Source organism: Acanthopagrus latus, chromosome 23 (genome assembly GCF_904848185.1).
Source record: "Acanthopagrus latus isolate v.2019 chromosome 23, fAcaLat1.1, whole genome shotgun sequence".
NCBI classification, from domain to species: domain Eukaryota; kingdom Metazoa; phylum Chordata; class Actinopteri; order Spariformes; family Sparidae; genus Acanthopagrus; species Acanthopagrus latus.
Genome location: NC_051061.1, coordinates 13,718,359 through 13,736,247, shown reverse-complemented (window position 1 = coordinate 13,736,247; position 17,889 = coordinate 13,718,359). Strand labels below are relative to the sequence as shown.

At 42.0% G+C, this 17,889-nt stretch overlaps 1 protein-coding gene across 1 annotated transcript in view; it reads right to left on the bottom strand.

Annotated features, from left to right (window-relative positions):
* Positions 1–898: 898 nt before the first annotated feature.
* Positions 899–17,889, bottom strand: part of abca3b (ATP-binding cassette, sub-family A (ABC1), member 3b) — a 30,371-nt gene continuing 13,380 nt past the window's right edge. Inside the window, exons 9-31 of the mRNA XM_037088621.1 lie at positions 15,926–16,099; positions 15,633–15,814; positions 13,825–13,971; positions 13,598–13,727; positions 13,352–13,506; positions 13,085–13,240; positions 12,532–12,742; positions 12,269–12,419; positions 11,695–11,793; positions 10,584–10,782; positions 10,194–10,500; positions 9,829–10,102; positions 9,378–9,582; positions 9,067–9,286; positions 8,568–8,726; positions 7,743–7,915; positions 6,327–6,461; positions 6,020–6,214; positions 5,679–5,866; positions 5,386–5,556; positions 4,305–4,501; positions 3,934–4,007; positions 899–3,359 (exon numbers count right to left, since the gene is read on the bottom strand). Coding sequence (XP_036944516.1) covers positions 3,228–3,359; positions 3,934–4,007; positions 4,305–4,501; positions 5,386–5,556; positions 5,679–5,866; positions 6,020–6,214; positions 6,327–6,461; positions 7,743–7,915; positions 8,568–8,726; positions 9,067–9,286; positions 9,378–9,582; positions 9,829–10,102; positions 10,194–10,500; positions 10,584–10,782; positions 11,695–11,793; positions 12,269–12,419; positions 12,532–12,742; positions 13,085–13,240; positions 13,352–13,506; positions 13,598–13,727; positions 13,825–13,971; positions 15,633–15,814; positions 15,926–16,099 — 4,034 coding nt within the window. The 3' untranslated portion in view covers positions 899–3,227. The remainder of the gene's footprint in view (positions 3,360–3,933; positions 4,008–4,304; positions 4,502–5,385; positions 5,557–5,678; positions 5,867–6,019; positions 6,215–6,326; positions 6,462–7,742; positions 7,916–8,567; positions 8,727–9,066; positions 9,287–9,377; positions 9,583–9,828; positions 10,103–10,193; positions 10,501–10,583; positions 10,783–11,694; positions 11,794–12,268; positions 12,420–12,531; positions 12,743–13,084; positions 13,241–13,351; positions 13,507–13,597; positions 13,728–13,824; positions 13,972–15,632; positions 15,815–15,925; positions 16,100–17,889) is intronic.

Genomic DNA, 17,889 nt, shown 5'->3' with positions numbered 1-17,889 from the left:
AAAATCCTGTTGTTTCAACAACTTTCATTGATACTTTTATGCAGGGTTGGGAGGGGTTACCTTAGAAATGTATTTCCAAACAGGTACTAATTACCCGTTAAAAGATTTAGTTAGTAACATCATCCAAGTATCACAGTTTTAAAGTAATCTAACCTGATTATTTTGCAATAGATTTGGGTTACCTGAATGTCAAACATACATAACTAAAATCAGTACAGCTGGCTTCTGTTTAATCTTAATGAGTGTGTGTGTTCTGAAACAGTACAGAGTAAAGAGCGATGTTTGTTGTAATTGTAATCTTGTTAGTAATCCTCTTTTTTAATGCATCTAACTACATCTATTTTTTCTGTAACTTAAATGGAATACCGCTACCCTTTCTTGCATCCTCACTACATGTTAACAGTACGTGTGTTCAGTTGATTCCAGAGCCTGCTATTATAGATTTTATTTTAATTACAAAAATAAAGGGATCTTTAATTTTGCACAGTGTGCTCTCCATTATTTCTAGCGGAATACTCAATAATACTAGAAAGACGTTTCTTCTGTGTCTTTCTGATGGAAAAAAAACAACAACAAAAGTTAAAGGGATATTGACAGTTGACAGTCAGCCAGATAACAAAGATCTGTCCAAGCTGCCATATTTTTGTGCACACAATGAGAGAATGGCTATCGCAAAAAATGATACAAAAATCATACCTTCACACGAATTAACAGCCCAAAACACGATTGCAATTGATAATTCTCCTCACAGAGCAGCTAACAGTCCTGTGGGAGGGGGGCGGCAGAGAGGCTGCTGCAGGGAGTAGAAAGGCTGAAGTACTCTGATCTTGATGTGTCGGTTAGTAACGCCGTAGCAGATCAACACCTATCTGTATAATCAATCAATGAGACCAGGTTCTGTCATTCGACTCCATTTGCATAGAGCATTATTTAATTTAAAAAGAATAGCGATACATATACATTTGACAAGGTCAGTTGGTACAGTACAGTACACAATCACAATGATGTAAATTCCCTTTTTTTTTTTTTAAATATGCAGTACACTGTATTTCAGCACAACTCAAAACCTTCAATTATCAGCAGCACAAACCTTTTCACCGTTCCTCAAACGACGTATCTAACATTGCAGTTGATTCAAGTCATACAAGTAATGAGACAAAAATTGTGCAATTACACAAACAAATGTAACAAAAAAAATCAAAATTAAGATCAATAAGCCACAAGTCCGTGTCTTTCTGGAATGTCAATCTCTATACTTTTTTTTTTCTTTTTTCTTTTTTTTTGCCCTCACACATATCTGGTGACATGAAGAAAGTGCCGTAAATCACATGTAGTCGTTAACAAAGCTGATTACTGAGTGCTTTTTCGCTTTTCATGTAAGACAGTAAATACATTCATCTCACTCCTGTGAAGCCGGGAGTGATTCTTTCGACAGCAGGAATGTCATTTGCTCGGCCACTTCACCCTGGATTATAATATTGATCTCCACCGTGGTTAAAAAGCAGGAAAACTGAGAATACATTTCTGATCAATATGTGTGGGAATCTTTACACCCCCCCCCCCTTTATTTTGGAAACTGCATGATGTTATTCAACATATTCCTACAGAATAAACAAATGTTTTTGACAAGTTCTCTGGCTCGGGGGAATGTGATTGATTGGGCATGCTCTGAAATGAGGCTCTTAGTAGCACATCCTAGTGACAGAGGAACAAACATTGCGCTGATCATTCTTCCTCAAAAAGGCATCGGTTTGTATGCAGAGGACTTGTGTTTAACCATCCAAACCACTGCTGGGTCTTTTTATCGCATTCACCGGCGTTCCCTGAAGGAGCATCTCTAGAGAGTTTGTCCACTGCACATTAACAATCTCTTGTTTTTTTTTACATTTAAGGACTATCATACCATCCTTTTGATATAGACAGAACTGAATTCAGGGCTCGTGCGTTGCCATACACTCTCGCACACACTCACACACACTCACACATTTATAAACACTCTCACACACACACGTGTACCGAGTAAAATGCAGAGCTGCAAGACAGAAGGAAAAAAAATGACAAAACAAATGTACAAAAACACTTCAAGAGGTCATTGCAATCATGTAGTTTTAGGCCCAAATAAACCACATGCAGTCAGAAACTTAAGAGTCAAGACCTTCCATTTATACCACATTACACACCGATCATGATTTCTATCTAAAAAGCTTCTGTCAAAGCTATAATGGCTGGATATTCACATGGTAGCACGCTGTTATTGTTACTGTTACTCATTTGGCAGCAAAAACAGAATCATTGGTCCACAAGACCTGAACAATGGAGGCATACTAAATGTACCCGGACTACATGTTCTCTGAGGATTAATCCTCAACAAGGACGGTTCTTCTTTGAGCATCTCTCTGCTCTCTCAGCGTCATGCACTCTGTACATCGTATTCTACGCATGCATTCGTTAATGTGCCCAAAACAGTCTTTTAAATGAGCGTAATCGTCTGCTCTGGTCTGAATGAGTAAGTGTTTTTTTTTTGTTGTTGTTGTGTTTTTTTAGTACCAAGAACACATCACATTATTTACATCTGGCAACAACATTAAGAGGCTCTTAAGGATAACCAGGCATTTTGTATAGGGCGGTATAAACAAACAAAGAACCCTCATTTGTTAGATAAGGCGCAAAAGGTGTGCAACGATTTCATAAACGTATCAAATGGAGTGGTTCATTCTCTGATCACACACAAAAAAAAAAGCACGGCATAATCAAGTAATAAAATAAGATCATAAATAACAAAAAAGACGAGCAGTACACACACACAAATAAACCCTGTCACACACAATTAAGAGTAGTGGTAGTATCTGATGAGTGGTATCATTGTCTTTGACCTCGCTAATAAAAAGGTGCAATACTCAAGAGTTCATTACTTGGTGTGATCAACATCCCCACGTGTCATCATCTCAGAACAACAACAATAACAACGGCATGAACAATCCGACAAAGACGCACCGACGCGATGAAGTAGTAGAAATGCTGAAGTTGGATGCGACTGGCCCTGTGTTTGTGTGTGTGTGTGTGTGCGTGTATGTTGGTGGTTAAGGTAAAAATGGAGCTGGAGATTAACCACGCTCTGCTCCAGCCTGTGTGCACAGCTGCTGTGTGACCGAGGCAAGTCCAGGTACGCAGGTCCAACGCAGCCGCAGGAGTGGATGATGGATGGACGGACGGACTCCTCGCTCCGCTCACTTCCTCTCCCTCTCTGTGCAGTGCTGGAACTGGGCAAAACTGAGGAAAACCTGCTCCAGTGATATCTGGCTCACACAGTAGTCTTCGATGCGGTATTTCTCTTTGGCCGCCTCCAAAGTGCCAAACACCTGAGAGAGGAGAACAGGGGATATGGAAAAGTGTGACATCAATGCCAAGATTACACATGAACATACATGCTGCATCTTTTGGGCACTAAATAAAAACACGGAGGCCTAAGAATACTTTATTCCTAGCTAATCCTAATCTGATTGATTTGCCAGGGGCCGGAATTGATCTGTTTTCAGCACCAATGGCCATGAATCCACCAAACTCCACCAGACATGGAGCCAGGTTAAACAAACATTGCGATTCGGTGTGTTTGTGTAGGCTGTTAATTTAAGTTCTGACGAGAAAAGACAAATTGAAATTGGCAGGTCCAGAATAAAGCACAACAGGAATGGGCCAGACTGCCTCCTTTCACCGTCTACATGTTAAACATCTGTGATCACTGTATAAATCAGGATTACTCCCAATGCCTTATCAAGATGAAAGAAATGCTTAGATGATGGAAGGAGACTAGAAAGCACATTACACCCAAACCGCTTTATCTAAGAGTTACAGTGTGTCATATTATCCACTAGAGGGAGCTCTAATACAGCACACTTGCATAGATGTATTGTACTTCTGTATAATATCACATACCTGGGCCCAGGTCAGTGTTTTGTCAGTCAAATGGTAGTGCACCATTCCCTGGTGCTCGTCCTTCAGTTGACTTCCTGCAGTGGGACAAAGTTGACACAGTTATATTTACTTTATTATTCTTTTACAGTTTCAGATGACTTCAACAGCAAAAGACACTCTCATGTCTTTAAATATAGCGCGCAGAAAAAACATGGACAAATACATTTATCTAGTTATCATCTGACATTTTAATTGGATTTTTATTCGAAAAAACTGACAAACACAATTACAGTTATGATCTTTGTTTAACACTTCTATTTTTTTCCTATTTTTAAAGACACGCTGGCGGTCACTTTTATAGTTTTAGTAATCTTAATAGTTATATCTCTAACCTGGGAAGGTACTTTCGATGAAGTCTTTGAACAGCTGCAGGTCGCTGTCCTCCAGCTCGGCCTCTATGTGAACTTTAGCCAGCAGAGTGTAGCCGCTGCCGAACTTGCTCTTCAGGTGTTGGGGGCTCCCGAGGCACTTGAACTGACCGTTGACCATCACTGCCAGCCTGGTGCACAGGGCCTCACACTCCTCCATGCTGTTGAGGGAACATATCAGGGTGTCACGTCATGCGTACAATCTACTGTGTCTACTTTCTTTTAAAGGATAACTCCACCAAATGTAAACCAGCCTGGTGCACAGGGCCTCACACTCCTCCATGCTGTTGAGGGAACATATCAGGGTGTCACGTCATGCGTACAATCTACTGTGTCTACTTTCTTTTAAAGGATAACTCCACCAAATGTAAACATTAGTGGGTTTACTGGTCTTGGGGAGTGCTATAGTACTGGTATTGAGGGTAGTAGTATAAAGCCTTTTGTGCCCCCAGAAGAAGATGCACCACATGTTTTATATGTGTTTTATATGAGTTTAAGGCTGTACTGGAGTGGTATTTTGGAGTACTTTTGTTACCATGTACTATGCTACTTTATAGCTCGACTTTTAAAAATTAAAGACTTTGCTGAAAACGTGACAGATCAGACTGTTCACCAGTTGTTCCCAGTGCCTCTGGCTGTGACCTTTTAAAATGTTTCACGTGTCAGATCTCTGAGCTGTAAGGCGCTCAACCGCAGAGACATTAATCTCTAATCTTTCATAGAAGGTTTCATTTAATAAAACTGTAGAGGGCCCAACGGGGTTGAACTTTCTGACATTTCACCAAAATACAAAGATTAGAGGGAAGTCGTACAACTTTTCAGAGGAAATTAGTTTTTTCTTCTTTCCTCTCTCAATCTTACCACATTATGCATACTTTAACATTTGATGATTGAAGTTTATTTTGCTAATAACACTTCAGGGGGATATCAATTACAAGACATTTACTGTATTGGAGTCTATTTACATTGAACTACTGTACTGTTGGTACTTTTGGTAGTAAAGGAACTGTAGTGAAGCAAAGGTATAACACATTATAAAGCTCACCTATGAGAAGTGATGATTATGGCCTTTCCAGACTCTCGTGTGCGTGTAACAGCGTCCCACAGCAGCCTCCTGGCCACAGGGTCCATCCCGGTCGAGGGCTCATCCAGGAATATGACCGGAGGCCCACCGATCAGAGCGATCCCTGCACTCAGCTTCCGCTTGTTACCGCCACTGCGTGTGTTGAAAGTCAGATAATATTACCACACACACACACTTGCTCAAGAAAATGAACAGAAATGTGAACCGTACGGCAACAAAAGAATGAGGAGCGGCTCAAATTTTCTTCTACCTACCTGTAGCTGCGGACCAGTTTATCAGCATGAGGCTCCAGCAGCAGCGACCTCAGGACATTCTCCACGCAGCCAGACACATACCTCTCTGGTATTCCTCTCAGCCTGGCATACATACTCAGGGTTTCTCTTCCTGTCATGTGGTCCAACACAGCGTCAAACTGAGGGCAGTACCCGATGCGCTGCTGCACCTGCAAGCCAGAGATAAGTGTCCTCTTTCAAATCTTGGCCTTTTGAAAGCAGCGCGGCTCTCCACATCATAGGTTCAGCACAATGAAATCCCAAAGTTTAGCCACTGAAAGCGACTTATCTTTGAGCGAAATGTCCTCCCCCTTTGCTCTCACCTTCTTAATGTCCCTCAAGATGCTGTATCCGTCAATATAGGCGTCCCCAGAGGTAACGCACTCGTCACCTGTCAGCATCTTAAAGGTTGTGGTCTTGCCTGCTCCATTGAAGCCCAAGAGGCCGAAGCACTCTCCTTTTCCTACTGCTAGAGACAGCCTGTCCACAGCCAGAAGATTCTGCCCGCTGCTGTACACCTGAGAGGGAGAGATAATTGTGGGTCTGTGCCATCTTGTCATTATCTCACAGAGGCAGACATATTTCAGCGCTGACAGATGCATAAAGACATTGGGACCCATGCGCACGTACCTTGCTGAGCTCCTGCAGTATGAGGGGGCTGCCGACCATAGACTCTACTACTGGCTGGCACTCCAGGACCCTCTTCCTCTCGTCAGCCACATCCCTGTCCTCTGGAGTCAGGGCTGCATCCTCTATCAGAGGTAACTAACACACAAAAAGTAAGAGATTAACCCCTCAAAGTTAAACACTACTCAGACTTTGATATACATAAATATGTCATAGTTTACTTAGATACAGTAGCTTACATGGGGGTAAAATAATACAACCACTTCATAAAGAAGATGACAGCTCTATTCATAAAGGCATTTAGGGCTGCAACTGACTGCAGCTATAATCATTGTTTAATCTAATATTGTTGTCTCATTAAGATACACAGTATGCATTTTCTGCCACCAGAGGTCTCTTACTCAAAACAGCTTTGTAGCTTCAAACAGTGCTTCAGACCAAGTTTCTATTATTACCTTATCAAAATTGTAAGCGTTACCTTTCTGAGTTTACTTTCCATAACCACATAGTGCCCCTAATATATCTGCATTTTAAAATAGCTTGTTTCGTCTGAAAAACTGTCTAAACTCAAAGATATTCAATTTCCTATCACATAAGACAAAACAAAGCCTCACAATTGAGAAGCTTAAACATGTTGTGGCATTTTGGCCTGAAAAACGGGTTAGGATTAGCTTTGTATTTCAATGTCGCAGTTTCACAAGAGTGTTTTCTGAATCAGCTGGAGGAGTTTTAGTCTTTTAGATGAGATACGCAACACTTAAATCCCTTTATTAAAAATGATGTGCTGATGAATGCAGAGGTGGTAATGGATCTTAGAGGTGGTGAGAGGCTCAAGTAACAACACCTCGTTGCCTTTTCTGTCTGATGAGGAGCAGCTGTTCACTCTGGTTTCAGTATGGAACAAGCAACCAGTGAAATGTGTAGGAAAAACTGGTTGGCATATTTATCAATGTTTAGTTCACCTAATTCAAGATTATTACACCTGATATGGTACAAAAAGTAATCAACAGATGAATTAGCTTCTTTGGTGCCCTGTTATTAGTCTCATGCTGCATGGAAAGCTCACAAATCTAAGTGTTAATTGCCAAAGCTCTTTTAATGAGCGACATATGCTGCCAACTGGCATTCAACCCAGTATGAAGCAACCCAGTAGCAGTGTTTCTCACCGTGACTCAGTAATATTAGAGTTCCTCTTTATGAAGTGTTTACACCATTTTCCATTCCCCGCACATTTAATATCATCTGATGATCAGAGACTTCAACCATGACTCAAGTTGTCTTCAGAGTCTCTTTTTTTTTCCCACTTTCAGTCTGAGCATTTTCAACCACACTTAGAAAATAACTTCCCAGGGAGACCTCCTTCACAGTGCAAGAAGAAGACAAACGTGGCATTGTTCACTGCTCCCACAATTCACCTACCTGTTTGCGTCTCCTGCCCAGGGAGGCGAGGAGTCGGCGGAGAGTGCGGACACACTGCAGCTCGATGACGAACAGCAGAATAATGAAGACTACACCCTGCACTGAGAAGGCCACGAGGAAGCGTCCCACGCCAGGCTCCGACATGGAGAAGTAGTTTGTCTGGTACGTGATGTCTGGAACCAGAAGAAAACACGAGTTTTGTCACGTGAATAATGAGAAAAAATATAAACTGGATTAAAATCAATACAATTATAGTGAAACTGAAATTACAGAAACACAATTACAGCTTTCACAGAAGTCCCAGAAATGTTATTTGAATATGAAATAAGACGTATAAAACATATGATTAAATACTCAAATTGAAATGTGATTTGTAATAGTAATAGTATTTCTATGTTAGCCTTCTAGGCTACAAAGTCATGCTCCTGCCCGTTTGCACGTACATTATCCATGATTAATTACGAGCTAGTCTCAAACCGTGATGGCAAGATAGTAAGCTGAGGTAAAATTAAAGGTTCTAAAACACAAAAGAATAAACATATTATTATATAATTAGTCGTGTTGATTCTGAGGTTGTGGCTGAGAGTGAACCGTGAAGATCCACAGCATCTGTTAATATTAGCAGCAAACAAAGAGTTCCTGAGGTGGTACATGATATATAAAGTTAAAGAACTACCATCAATGTATGTAATACAACCACTAACATCATGACACATCATTATAATTATATCATCTAGAAATGTATCCATCCCATATCAAATGGTGAATTCAGGTAGTAAACCACATTGTTATTGTTTTATTCTGTGACATTTATGCAGTACTTACTTAAATACTTGCACACTGCTTGGCTGATGGGATTGGAGGGGCAAAATGAGATGAATTCATAGTTCTGGTAGAACTGGCTGAAGGACATGCCCAGGCAATAGTTTGGGAAGATCAGGAACACCTTATCCAGTAAGTGCGACAGATGCTGCAGCTTCAACTCTGGAGAAGGAAGGAATTCATAAGGAGGCCATCAACAGGGATGATAAGGAAATCATTTTCTATTCCAACATTTCCACTCGCATTTCTAGAGCACAACTGGCTACCCACCAACAAAGACTGCACATTTGTGTTCAGTGAAGGACTCAGCCGAGCCAGAACCACTCATGCTGGGAACTGAAACCAGCTGTAACTGTTCCTTATCAGCAACTGTATTTTAAATCAGCCGGTCTGAAAAGGTGGAGCTGTCTCAAAATCAGCATTGTCTTTATATTAAAGTCAATATGGTCATTTGAGACACTTAAAAAGTCTGCCAGTGATGTAAGCCGGGGTCTCCTCTCACCTGGGATGGTCATGATGGTGACAGCCAGAAAGGTCGCCGTGCCAGTGATCATGTTAAAGATGGTGAGGCGTGTGTAGGCAGTAGCGGCAGAGGAGAAGAGGAAGCTGAGCAGATACATGAGAGGAATCACAGCCCAGCCGTACAGCAGCAGCAACAGCAGCACGTCTATCAAGTGGTTTTTGTCTACAAAGGCCTTGACTCCGAATGCCTGAAATACCACCTAAAAGCATAAAACGACACAACAGTTTCATTCAAACTTAATGCTCTGACGAGTTTCTTTACACTAAGTAATATTGGCAGTCAATACTGACCAGCATGAGGAGACAGGGCAGCAGGAAGTTGACCAGGTCCCACAGAAGGGCAGAAAACCAGAAGTTCGACAGGTAGACACCGCTGACCTGCTGCACATGCTTGGACTTGATAGAGGACTCAGTTACGAGCAGCAGGGCAAACGTGCTGGACAGGGAGGCCATACCGTACATCAGGTTGATGGCGATGGCAAAGCCTGTCTTTCCTCTACAGATGGGGGAAAGAATAAGACGGTTAGGAGGAAAAATGGGGCTAAAGAAAATTGTTCAAAGAAAAGGTGAAGAAGTTTCATCTTGCTGGACAAATAGTGAGCAGCATATCACCAGAGTAACCGGTAACTGTTCCTAACTGTAGCTGTCGTTAGCTAGTAAGCTCAGTTAACCATGCAGCTAGCACTTGTATTAGCTGACGTGGAGCTCAGAGAAATACTTCCCAGCCCTTCCCTCCACTCACTCTGTGAGCTGACTCCGGGCCATCTCAGACAGGTTTCGTGGCATGGGGTAATTGCTCGTCTCGATGGAAGCGTTCGGCCCCGCAAGACGTTTCCACAGAGCATTGTCCACCATCATGAGGGCGGTTGCTGGTGTATGATAGCCCTCGTTATTGAAGTAGGCTGTTGCTTCTGCATACTGGCGGCTGCTGCCCCGGAAAGCAGCACCCACCACACAGCGCTCATTAAAGCTGCCGCCCTCCTCCTCTGCCTTGGTCAGGATGTAATCCGTAAAATCTGATGGGAAGCAGAAGGGAAGGGGGCATATGGTGAGTCAATGCTCAGCTAAGCAGTCAATTCACATCCCTGTGTCTTTCACTTGGTTTACCTGTGATGTTGATGAGCTCGCCAAGCTGGGCAGAGAGCTCTGAGCCGTATGTGTTCGCCCAGACAGAAGCCAGGGGCCCCGGCTCCAGCTGCAGAGCAACAGGGACTTTGGTAGGACCGTAGCGGCTGAGGTCCAGCTTCAGCTGAGGGGCGTTCTGGTGGTTGGGTAAGGTGCGTGCCACAACTAAGGCCACAACTGTGAAGACCAAAGGGACCAGGAACTGAGCCACCATCACCTTCCAGTTTCTCCAACTGTACAGCGCCCTCTTCAGAAACATGGCATAGAACTGCTGCAGGTAGAGTCTGACCTGATGGGAAAGGAAAGGAAAATGTGAGAACGTGTATATATAGAAAACACGACGAGCCTCAGTTTGCTTCCTCTCAGTCTCACCCCGGTGTTCAGTTTGATGTTGGAGCAGTCCTCTGAGATGAGCGTGCCGCTGTCTGTGAAGTCGGTAACATCGGTCATGCCGCTGATGCTGCTGGCGTCATCTGTGGTCCAGTCGTGGGAGCGTCTCTCATGTTGGTACTGCAGGGCTGGCAGCTGGATTGCCTGGATGTCCAAACTGGAATCCACCAGCTTTCCAACTCTGACCACACAAATCAATCTGCGGTTAGCCAAAAGGACATCACACTGCACAAAGATCTTTAGTGGCCACGTTTGGTTGGAGCTTTAGCAATGCTGCACTGCTTTGAAGTGGTTTTGCTAATTCTTCTGGTTACTGGACACTTATTTCTGGGAATTAACTTTATTGATCCATTAGCCATTAGTCTAACCGAAACCATAATCTATAGTCAATTTAAAAACCATGATAACAAACCTCAGTGCTCCACATTGCAACTGATTTTCTTTTGTTATTTGTTCTGCTATTTTGTAACATCATTTTAAATGACGGTGGCCTCAATGGGTGAAATAAAGGCTTGAATGAATTAATGAAATTAATGAATCCACCTACTTACTGAACTCAGTAACAAAATGTGACCTATATACAAAGTATTTAGTTCTGTCAGCAACCAACCAGAGTTGGTCTCAGGTAAATACCAGTATACAGTACTTATGATAATGTAATCCTGATGTTATGATGGCAGGAGTTTTACTAGATGAATGGCAAATTGTTTTACTTGGCTGCAAATTCATGAACACCAGAAGGGAGTTAAATGGTCAAATCTTCAAACTGAAGCCTCTCCTGGTGTTAGGTTTAGTGTTTGGTGTGTAGTGGCCAGAACACTATTAAATAATGAAGCCTGTTGTGATGTCAAACACTAGTGCTAGTAGAAGTAGCATGCAGTGTTAGCAGTCCGCAGTGGAAGTGCACTCATGCTTGTTGCCACAGATACGAGTCCACAGGGAGGCAGAAATAACGGCTCAATGTGCAGCAGGCAGCTTGGACTGAGACGTGTGAGCGAGGGCGAACATATCAGCCATTGCACTGGCTTGTTTCATTTTAATAATGATGATTTTAAGGTATGGTTAAATGTAGATGTCATGTTTCATGATCTACCTGAGAAAAACCTCTTCCATAGTGGTTACTGAAGCTCCGTAGCTGGCGATGCCCAGCTCCTCCCTGTTCATCTCCAGCTCTGCAAACAGCAGCTCAAACCTGCACCAAGGAAACAGATAAAATAACAAATAAAATATCACAATATGAGCTCTTGATTTGTATAAAGGTGCAACATTTCACTCCGTATCACTTTGTTTGTAATAGAAATGGATGGAATCTGTTGTAGCTTTAATTCTGCCTTAAATCGAATCCTGGAGCAGTTCTAAGTGCCACGGTGGAGTCAAAGTCCAATTTGTGGAGGAACAAATATTGACTTTCTGACTATAAAAAGAATATCATACAATGCAGAAGGTGAGGGGGCTATAAAAGGGGGAAAAAACCCTGGAGGGAGAGAGAAATTGACAGGAAATAGCAAAGTAAGAGATTTCCATTTTTGTGTATTATTCTGGTTAGAGAAAAAAAAGAAAGAGGTTCAGCAGGCGTCCCTTCTGGTCAATGGTCTTTCTCGCCTTGAAGCCAATTCACACTTTCCACTTTTTTGTTCTGCTTATGAACAGAGACCTGCATGACTCACCTGCTGGTGCTTTCTTTGGGCAGGATGTAAGAGAGCTCGGCGCCAGCACTGCTCTCCATTGTGGCATTGGGGACGTACATGTGGACAAGGCGGGTGATCTCGGACACATTACAAAGAGCATCCTTCACTATCACCATGTGGTAGCCAGCACCTGGGGAGCACATGATATGAACAGGCTTGTGTGCATGGCGTTTTCCTCTGAGATTGAAATCTTGCAATTTTTTGAGCCTGCTGCAGCCATTTCCGCTCTTCTCTCCACCTACCATATTTGTTTTTCAGGAAGAGCGGCGACCCGCAGCACTGCAGCTCTCCTCCTGCCATGATGGCGATGCGGTCACCAAGCAGGTCAGCCTCGTCCATAAAGTGTGTGGTGAGCAGGATGGTGCGACCGCGCTTCTCCCCTTGCAGAAGGTCCCAGGTGGCACGTCGAGCCGATGGGTCCATACCTGATGTGGGTTCATCTAACATCACCACCTGGGATGGACAGTGTTAAAGGGAAGGATGAGGCTTATTTCTCATTTCTCTAGCATTTCTCTTACAAAAAACAACAATATACATTGTGTTTTTTTAATTAATCAATTTATTTTCTCTTGTTTTTTGGCCCAAAACATCTGGAGGGCTAAATAAAACCTTATAGCAGGCTAAATTTGGCCACGGGGTGATACTTTGGGTGATTTTACACATCCATTGTGGTGAAACAAGGATATTTTTTTCTCAATTTGTATTGCCAGAACCTATCCTAGATGAGATGTGTTTAATGTAGCAGAAGGATGGGAAAAAGGAATGAGAGGGAATAATCCTCATGAAATTCCTAACCTTCGAGTCTCCGATGAGGGCAATACCAATGGAGAGTTTTCTCTTCATGCCACCAGAGAGGGTCTTGGAGCGAGCCTGTCGCTTGTCCTCAAGGTTCAGGATACGGATGATCCTGTCTACCTCATCTGGAATCTTCTCTTTGGAGTAGCCTTTCAGCTGGATATCAAGCAGAGAAACACACCAAATGAGTCTTACTCTCATCCAAACACCCAGCATCTATGTGACACTGACGCCTCTCACAGAGCTGAAGAGTTGCTGTGTGAGTACCTGTGCATAGAAGAGCAGGTGCTCCCTGACAGTAAGGTTATCAAAGAGTACATCATGCTGGGGACAGAGTCCCAGGCTGCGGCGGATCAGAGCCATGTCTTGACAGATGTCGTACCCATTGATATAAGCCCTGCCACTGGAGGGGGGAAACAGCCCTGTAGGCACAAGCACAAAGAAAATAAGGTGAGTTAAGTGAGTTATGTGATGTCTCTCTTGCTTGTGTACAGGTGTGTTTGACCTGCTAACCTGTTAGCATGGACAGCGTTGTGGTCTTCCCAGCACCGTTGTGTCCCAGCAGCACCGTGATCTGTCCCTCGAACATGTTCAGCGTGAGATCCCGCACGGCCTGCCGTGTCTTGTTGCTGACCCTGAATTCCTGTTGAGCGGATAAACATTTATCATTAAACAGTAACATTTCTGCTTACTCGCCATCTATTTACAGTACATAAACATGTTAACCTTCTGCTGCTCACCTTAGCTAGGTGTTTAATCTTGATCCCCGAGACGAGTCCAGCCGGCTCTTCCTCAATAAACTCCCCTTTCAGAGCCTTTTCTGCATCCTCCTCTTCCTCTTTCTCATTCACCAAAGCCATGCGTGGACTGCTGCACCAGTATGAAGGCTGCAGATCAGGGGATTGACAGTGTTGGAAACTGAGAGCATAGAATATTTCCACAAGATATTTCACAGAATTAAAGTTAAAAATTACATCGTATATTGGTATATTGAAAGCAAGGTAATTCATTATAGAATGTAATAAGAGAAGTAGAGGAACCGAATCATTCATAAAATCACAAAGAAGAGAAAGTGGGCTGACATTGTTCATGTACACTCTATTAGAAGTGAAGTTTCCTGACCAGACCTCCCTCTGCTGAACTTCCTATGACCGACATCAAACCACCCTTTCTACATTGTAGAAACAGCATCTCACACACACAATGGACATGAAGTGCGTCAGCATCTTATCCACACCCTGCTGGCAATCACTTGAATTCCTGACTACTTGGAAATGGTCGAGCACAAGTTTATTTTTGTGTGTGTGTCAAGGCACGCCATTTCGTGATCATCCAGAGTTGTTATAAAGATGAACTTTATTTGCATTGGCTGGACACACTCAGACACTTCCTGTTATTCTGGCTAACTGAACCCAAAGACTTCCTCCGACTGATATTTTGTGACCTCATGCTTTCAATCCCCCCCACCCCCACAGTCACTATATCAGAGGACTTTCTTTAATCGGAGACCTTTGAGGAGACCTTGACCTCGGAACTACCTGATAGGGGCTGAAAGTGCTGAACACCACCTACTTTCAGCATTTTATCATGCGATAATGTGTCTTTAACCACGAACCAGAATATCAGATTTAACTTTTGATTTAAGTTTGTTAAAGAAATATAAAACCAGACATAACTATATTCCTTGTTTAAACAGAATATTAAACCTACAAAGTTTAACAGGAAAATTAAAATAATGTTAAAGCAACTACAAGGAACTTTTTTTGCTGTTGTCTCTGGCGGCCCCTGTGGACACAGGTGGAGTAACTGTGCATTCATGCGCTGTTGTAATTATCAGAAGAAAAAAAAAATTCAGACTGGGAAAAATTCATCTGTTTGCACTCTTAAGTCGGAAAGTTGGATAAAATTTTGGTACACAAGTTTGCAGAGTTGACATCATGTGACGCTTTAACATGGCAGATGAAAGTAAACGTTGGGTTGATGGTGAGAAAGTTTTATCAAAGTCATTTATTGATAAAGATGCAACACAGCTGTTGTCAGGATGCAGGGTGGTGAGATTGTAGGATTAATAGCTGCGTCAATTCATCCTCAGTCCCCCGCCATAAAAAACAGGCTTAATTTTATGACTCATCTGACCTGGTGAAAGCCATTTATAATAACTATATAGAAATAGTCCAGTTTTCTCGCTGATGATCCTGTTTGCTTAAGAAGCTCTTATAAAAGGAATCAGTATCAAATTATGTCAATAACCAGTTAAAAGTCCTTGTAGGGTGTTTAAGTAACCAATAAATATGTTTTGAAATGTCATGTTAGCATCACAGAGAAAAAACTGGGGAGGGGTGATAATAATAACCACACTGATGATTCTGTGTTTTTTGTCTGCAAGTAACTTCCCCCATGTTCTTGCTGTCTCAAGTCACTGTGACGTTCTGATTAGATAACTGCAGTTAATCTTTAACATTTGCTCCACTTTCTGTTCACGCATACTTCCCACTTCTGTCTCTGTGTTTACTTACAACCCCAGTGTCCAACCAGCTCTGAAGCTTACCAGTACAAAGAAATAAGATGGTCGAGGCACGCCGTACTCCCCGGGAAAAACCGCCTCCATGTACCAGGCCACCAATCCATAGAGCATGGAGTCAAACAGCAGCAAGCCCAACACCTGGGCCATGGAGAAGTCATCATCCACCGTCACAGAGTCAAATAAGTTTGACCACTGGATTCCTGTTCCTATAGTGGGCAGAGGGGCCGTTTTTAGAAACGCAGTTTAAAGGGAAAGAACACGGAAGTTGACCACGACCATGGACGAAATTCACTTTCCACCATAATGTCAAGTCTCACCTTTGCCTTCAAACATTCCTATGAGCTGAGATCCCATGGCCATGGCCACATTGGAGATGAGGCAGGCAGACACTTTCTGGGCATGGCTCAGTAAGTCGTAGCGTGGCCACAGGAACAAATAAGGCAAGTAGCTCAAAAAATAGATGAAGCCGCCTGCTGCTGCTGCCACATTGGCTGAAGTCAGACGAGAACAAAAGAATGAGAGGTTGCTGAACAATGGAAAAACTTGTATAACATCAAAAAATATGCAGTCTGACACAGACAAAATAGTTAATTGTACAGTGTAACCACAGCTCTTGTCACTCTGTTAGCTTCCACGATTGACAGATAAAGTCTGTGATTGCTACTCGGATGAAGCATTAAGGGGGAACAAGTGTGCGATGGGGAGGAAATGCTGTTGATGAGGCGCATGAAAGACTGTCAGGGCATTTATTTGCCTCCATTTCTGAGCACCACGAGAATACCTCTCAAAAGAGCACTTGTTGCAGACAATTTGTGTGGAAAATGCATTGATTGAGGACAATTTCCAGTTCCTATGAAGCACATAAGTGGGTGGGCAGAAGTAACCACACAGCTGCTCCCACAATGACAGCGGGACAGAAAAATAGTCTGTCTTTGTTCAGAAAAGGGCACTGAAGGATCTTCTCTGTTGGTTTGGCATATTCTTCTATAATAGCCGCTTTTCCATGAATCATCACGACTTAACCTTGTCAGAGTTAATTTCATTATGAACTTTGTGTCGTTGCAAGTTTATATTTATGTCTATTGTCTCAACATCATGATGATAGAGCAATTGATGCAGGATTTAAGACTTTAGTGATGCTGTCAAATGTTACAGTTTGGACAATTATTCATTAAACAGACTGAAGGGTGAAAAAGAAGGCAGGAGGAAGAGAAGAAGAGCATGTCAAGATCTGAAGAATAACACCTTCAGTACCTTGCCTCGTTGCGTCAAAGCAGAACAGGAAAACTGTCTCGGCAGGTGACAGAGTTGCATATAAAAGATGATTAATGGAAAGCTGAACAAATTCAACAAATTCAAAACAAAGGTTTTTAGGTCTCCTTTCTCTTTAACTCAGGCCCTGTGGACAAAAGGCTTAATAACTAGGGAAGTTAATGATTAATGATGCATCGATTAATTGCAGTTAAAAAGTAAAGATATTAAAAATGCATCGACCAACAATCAGAGATGGGAGATGTGAACAAAAGTCGTCAAAAGTATCTTGTTAATTCAAATAAAAGTAATTTGTACTACAAAAATGACACAAAGACATTCTATAAAAGCATTTAAGCCATCTAGTGGCCTCAATTTGTGTTTGATATTGTTGGGCTAGTTGTTGAACAGCAACAGATGGAAGTTCCCCAATTAATATTAAGTCATTACTTTGTGTTATCTAGCTTATCATTAACATTACTTGCTGTTTAATGTATCTATTCTTTTAACAGATAATGTAGTCTATTCTGAATTTATCTGGAGCAAATAAGAGCAAAAATAAAGTACTAAAATATGGAAAGCACTAACATATAAGAATAACTTCTTTAAATAAAAAAGGAAAATGTGCATTAAAACTGTAATATGTAACAGAAATGCATATATATTAAGAAATTCTATTAGAAATATAGATGTAACAATATGTACCTCAAGGTAATGTATCAATATGTAATAACTGAGAATGGTTTTCTAATATAAACATACTTTATATATTGTTAAGGATCAACTATCAGTGACAGTAATTGCTTAAATTTGCAACCCTAATGGAAACACTGTGATGGCAGGTGACAGAGAACAAGACATTACTCAGTTTGACAATTAATGGAAAGGGAAATTTGACACAAATGTTACTTTTCTTGTCAAGTCATCCCCTGTGGACAAAATGCTTCATCGTAACTGATCATTATGGAGGTAATGTTTCTTATGAATGTAGTTGAAAAAAGCCAAAGACTACAGCAGGGCTGGCAAATCA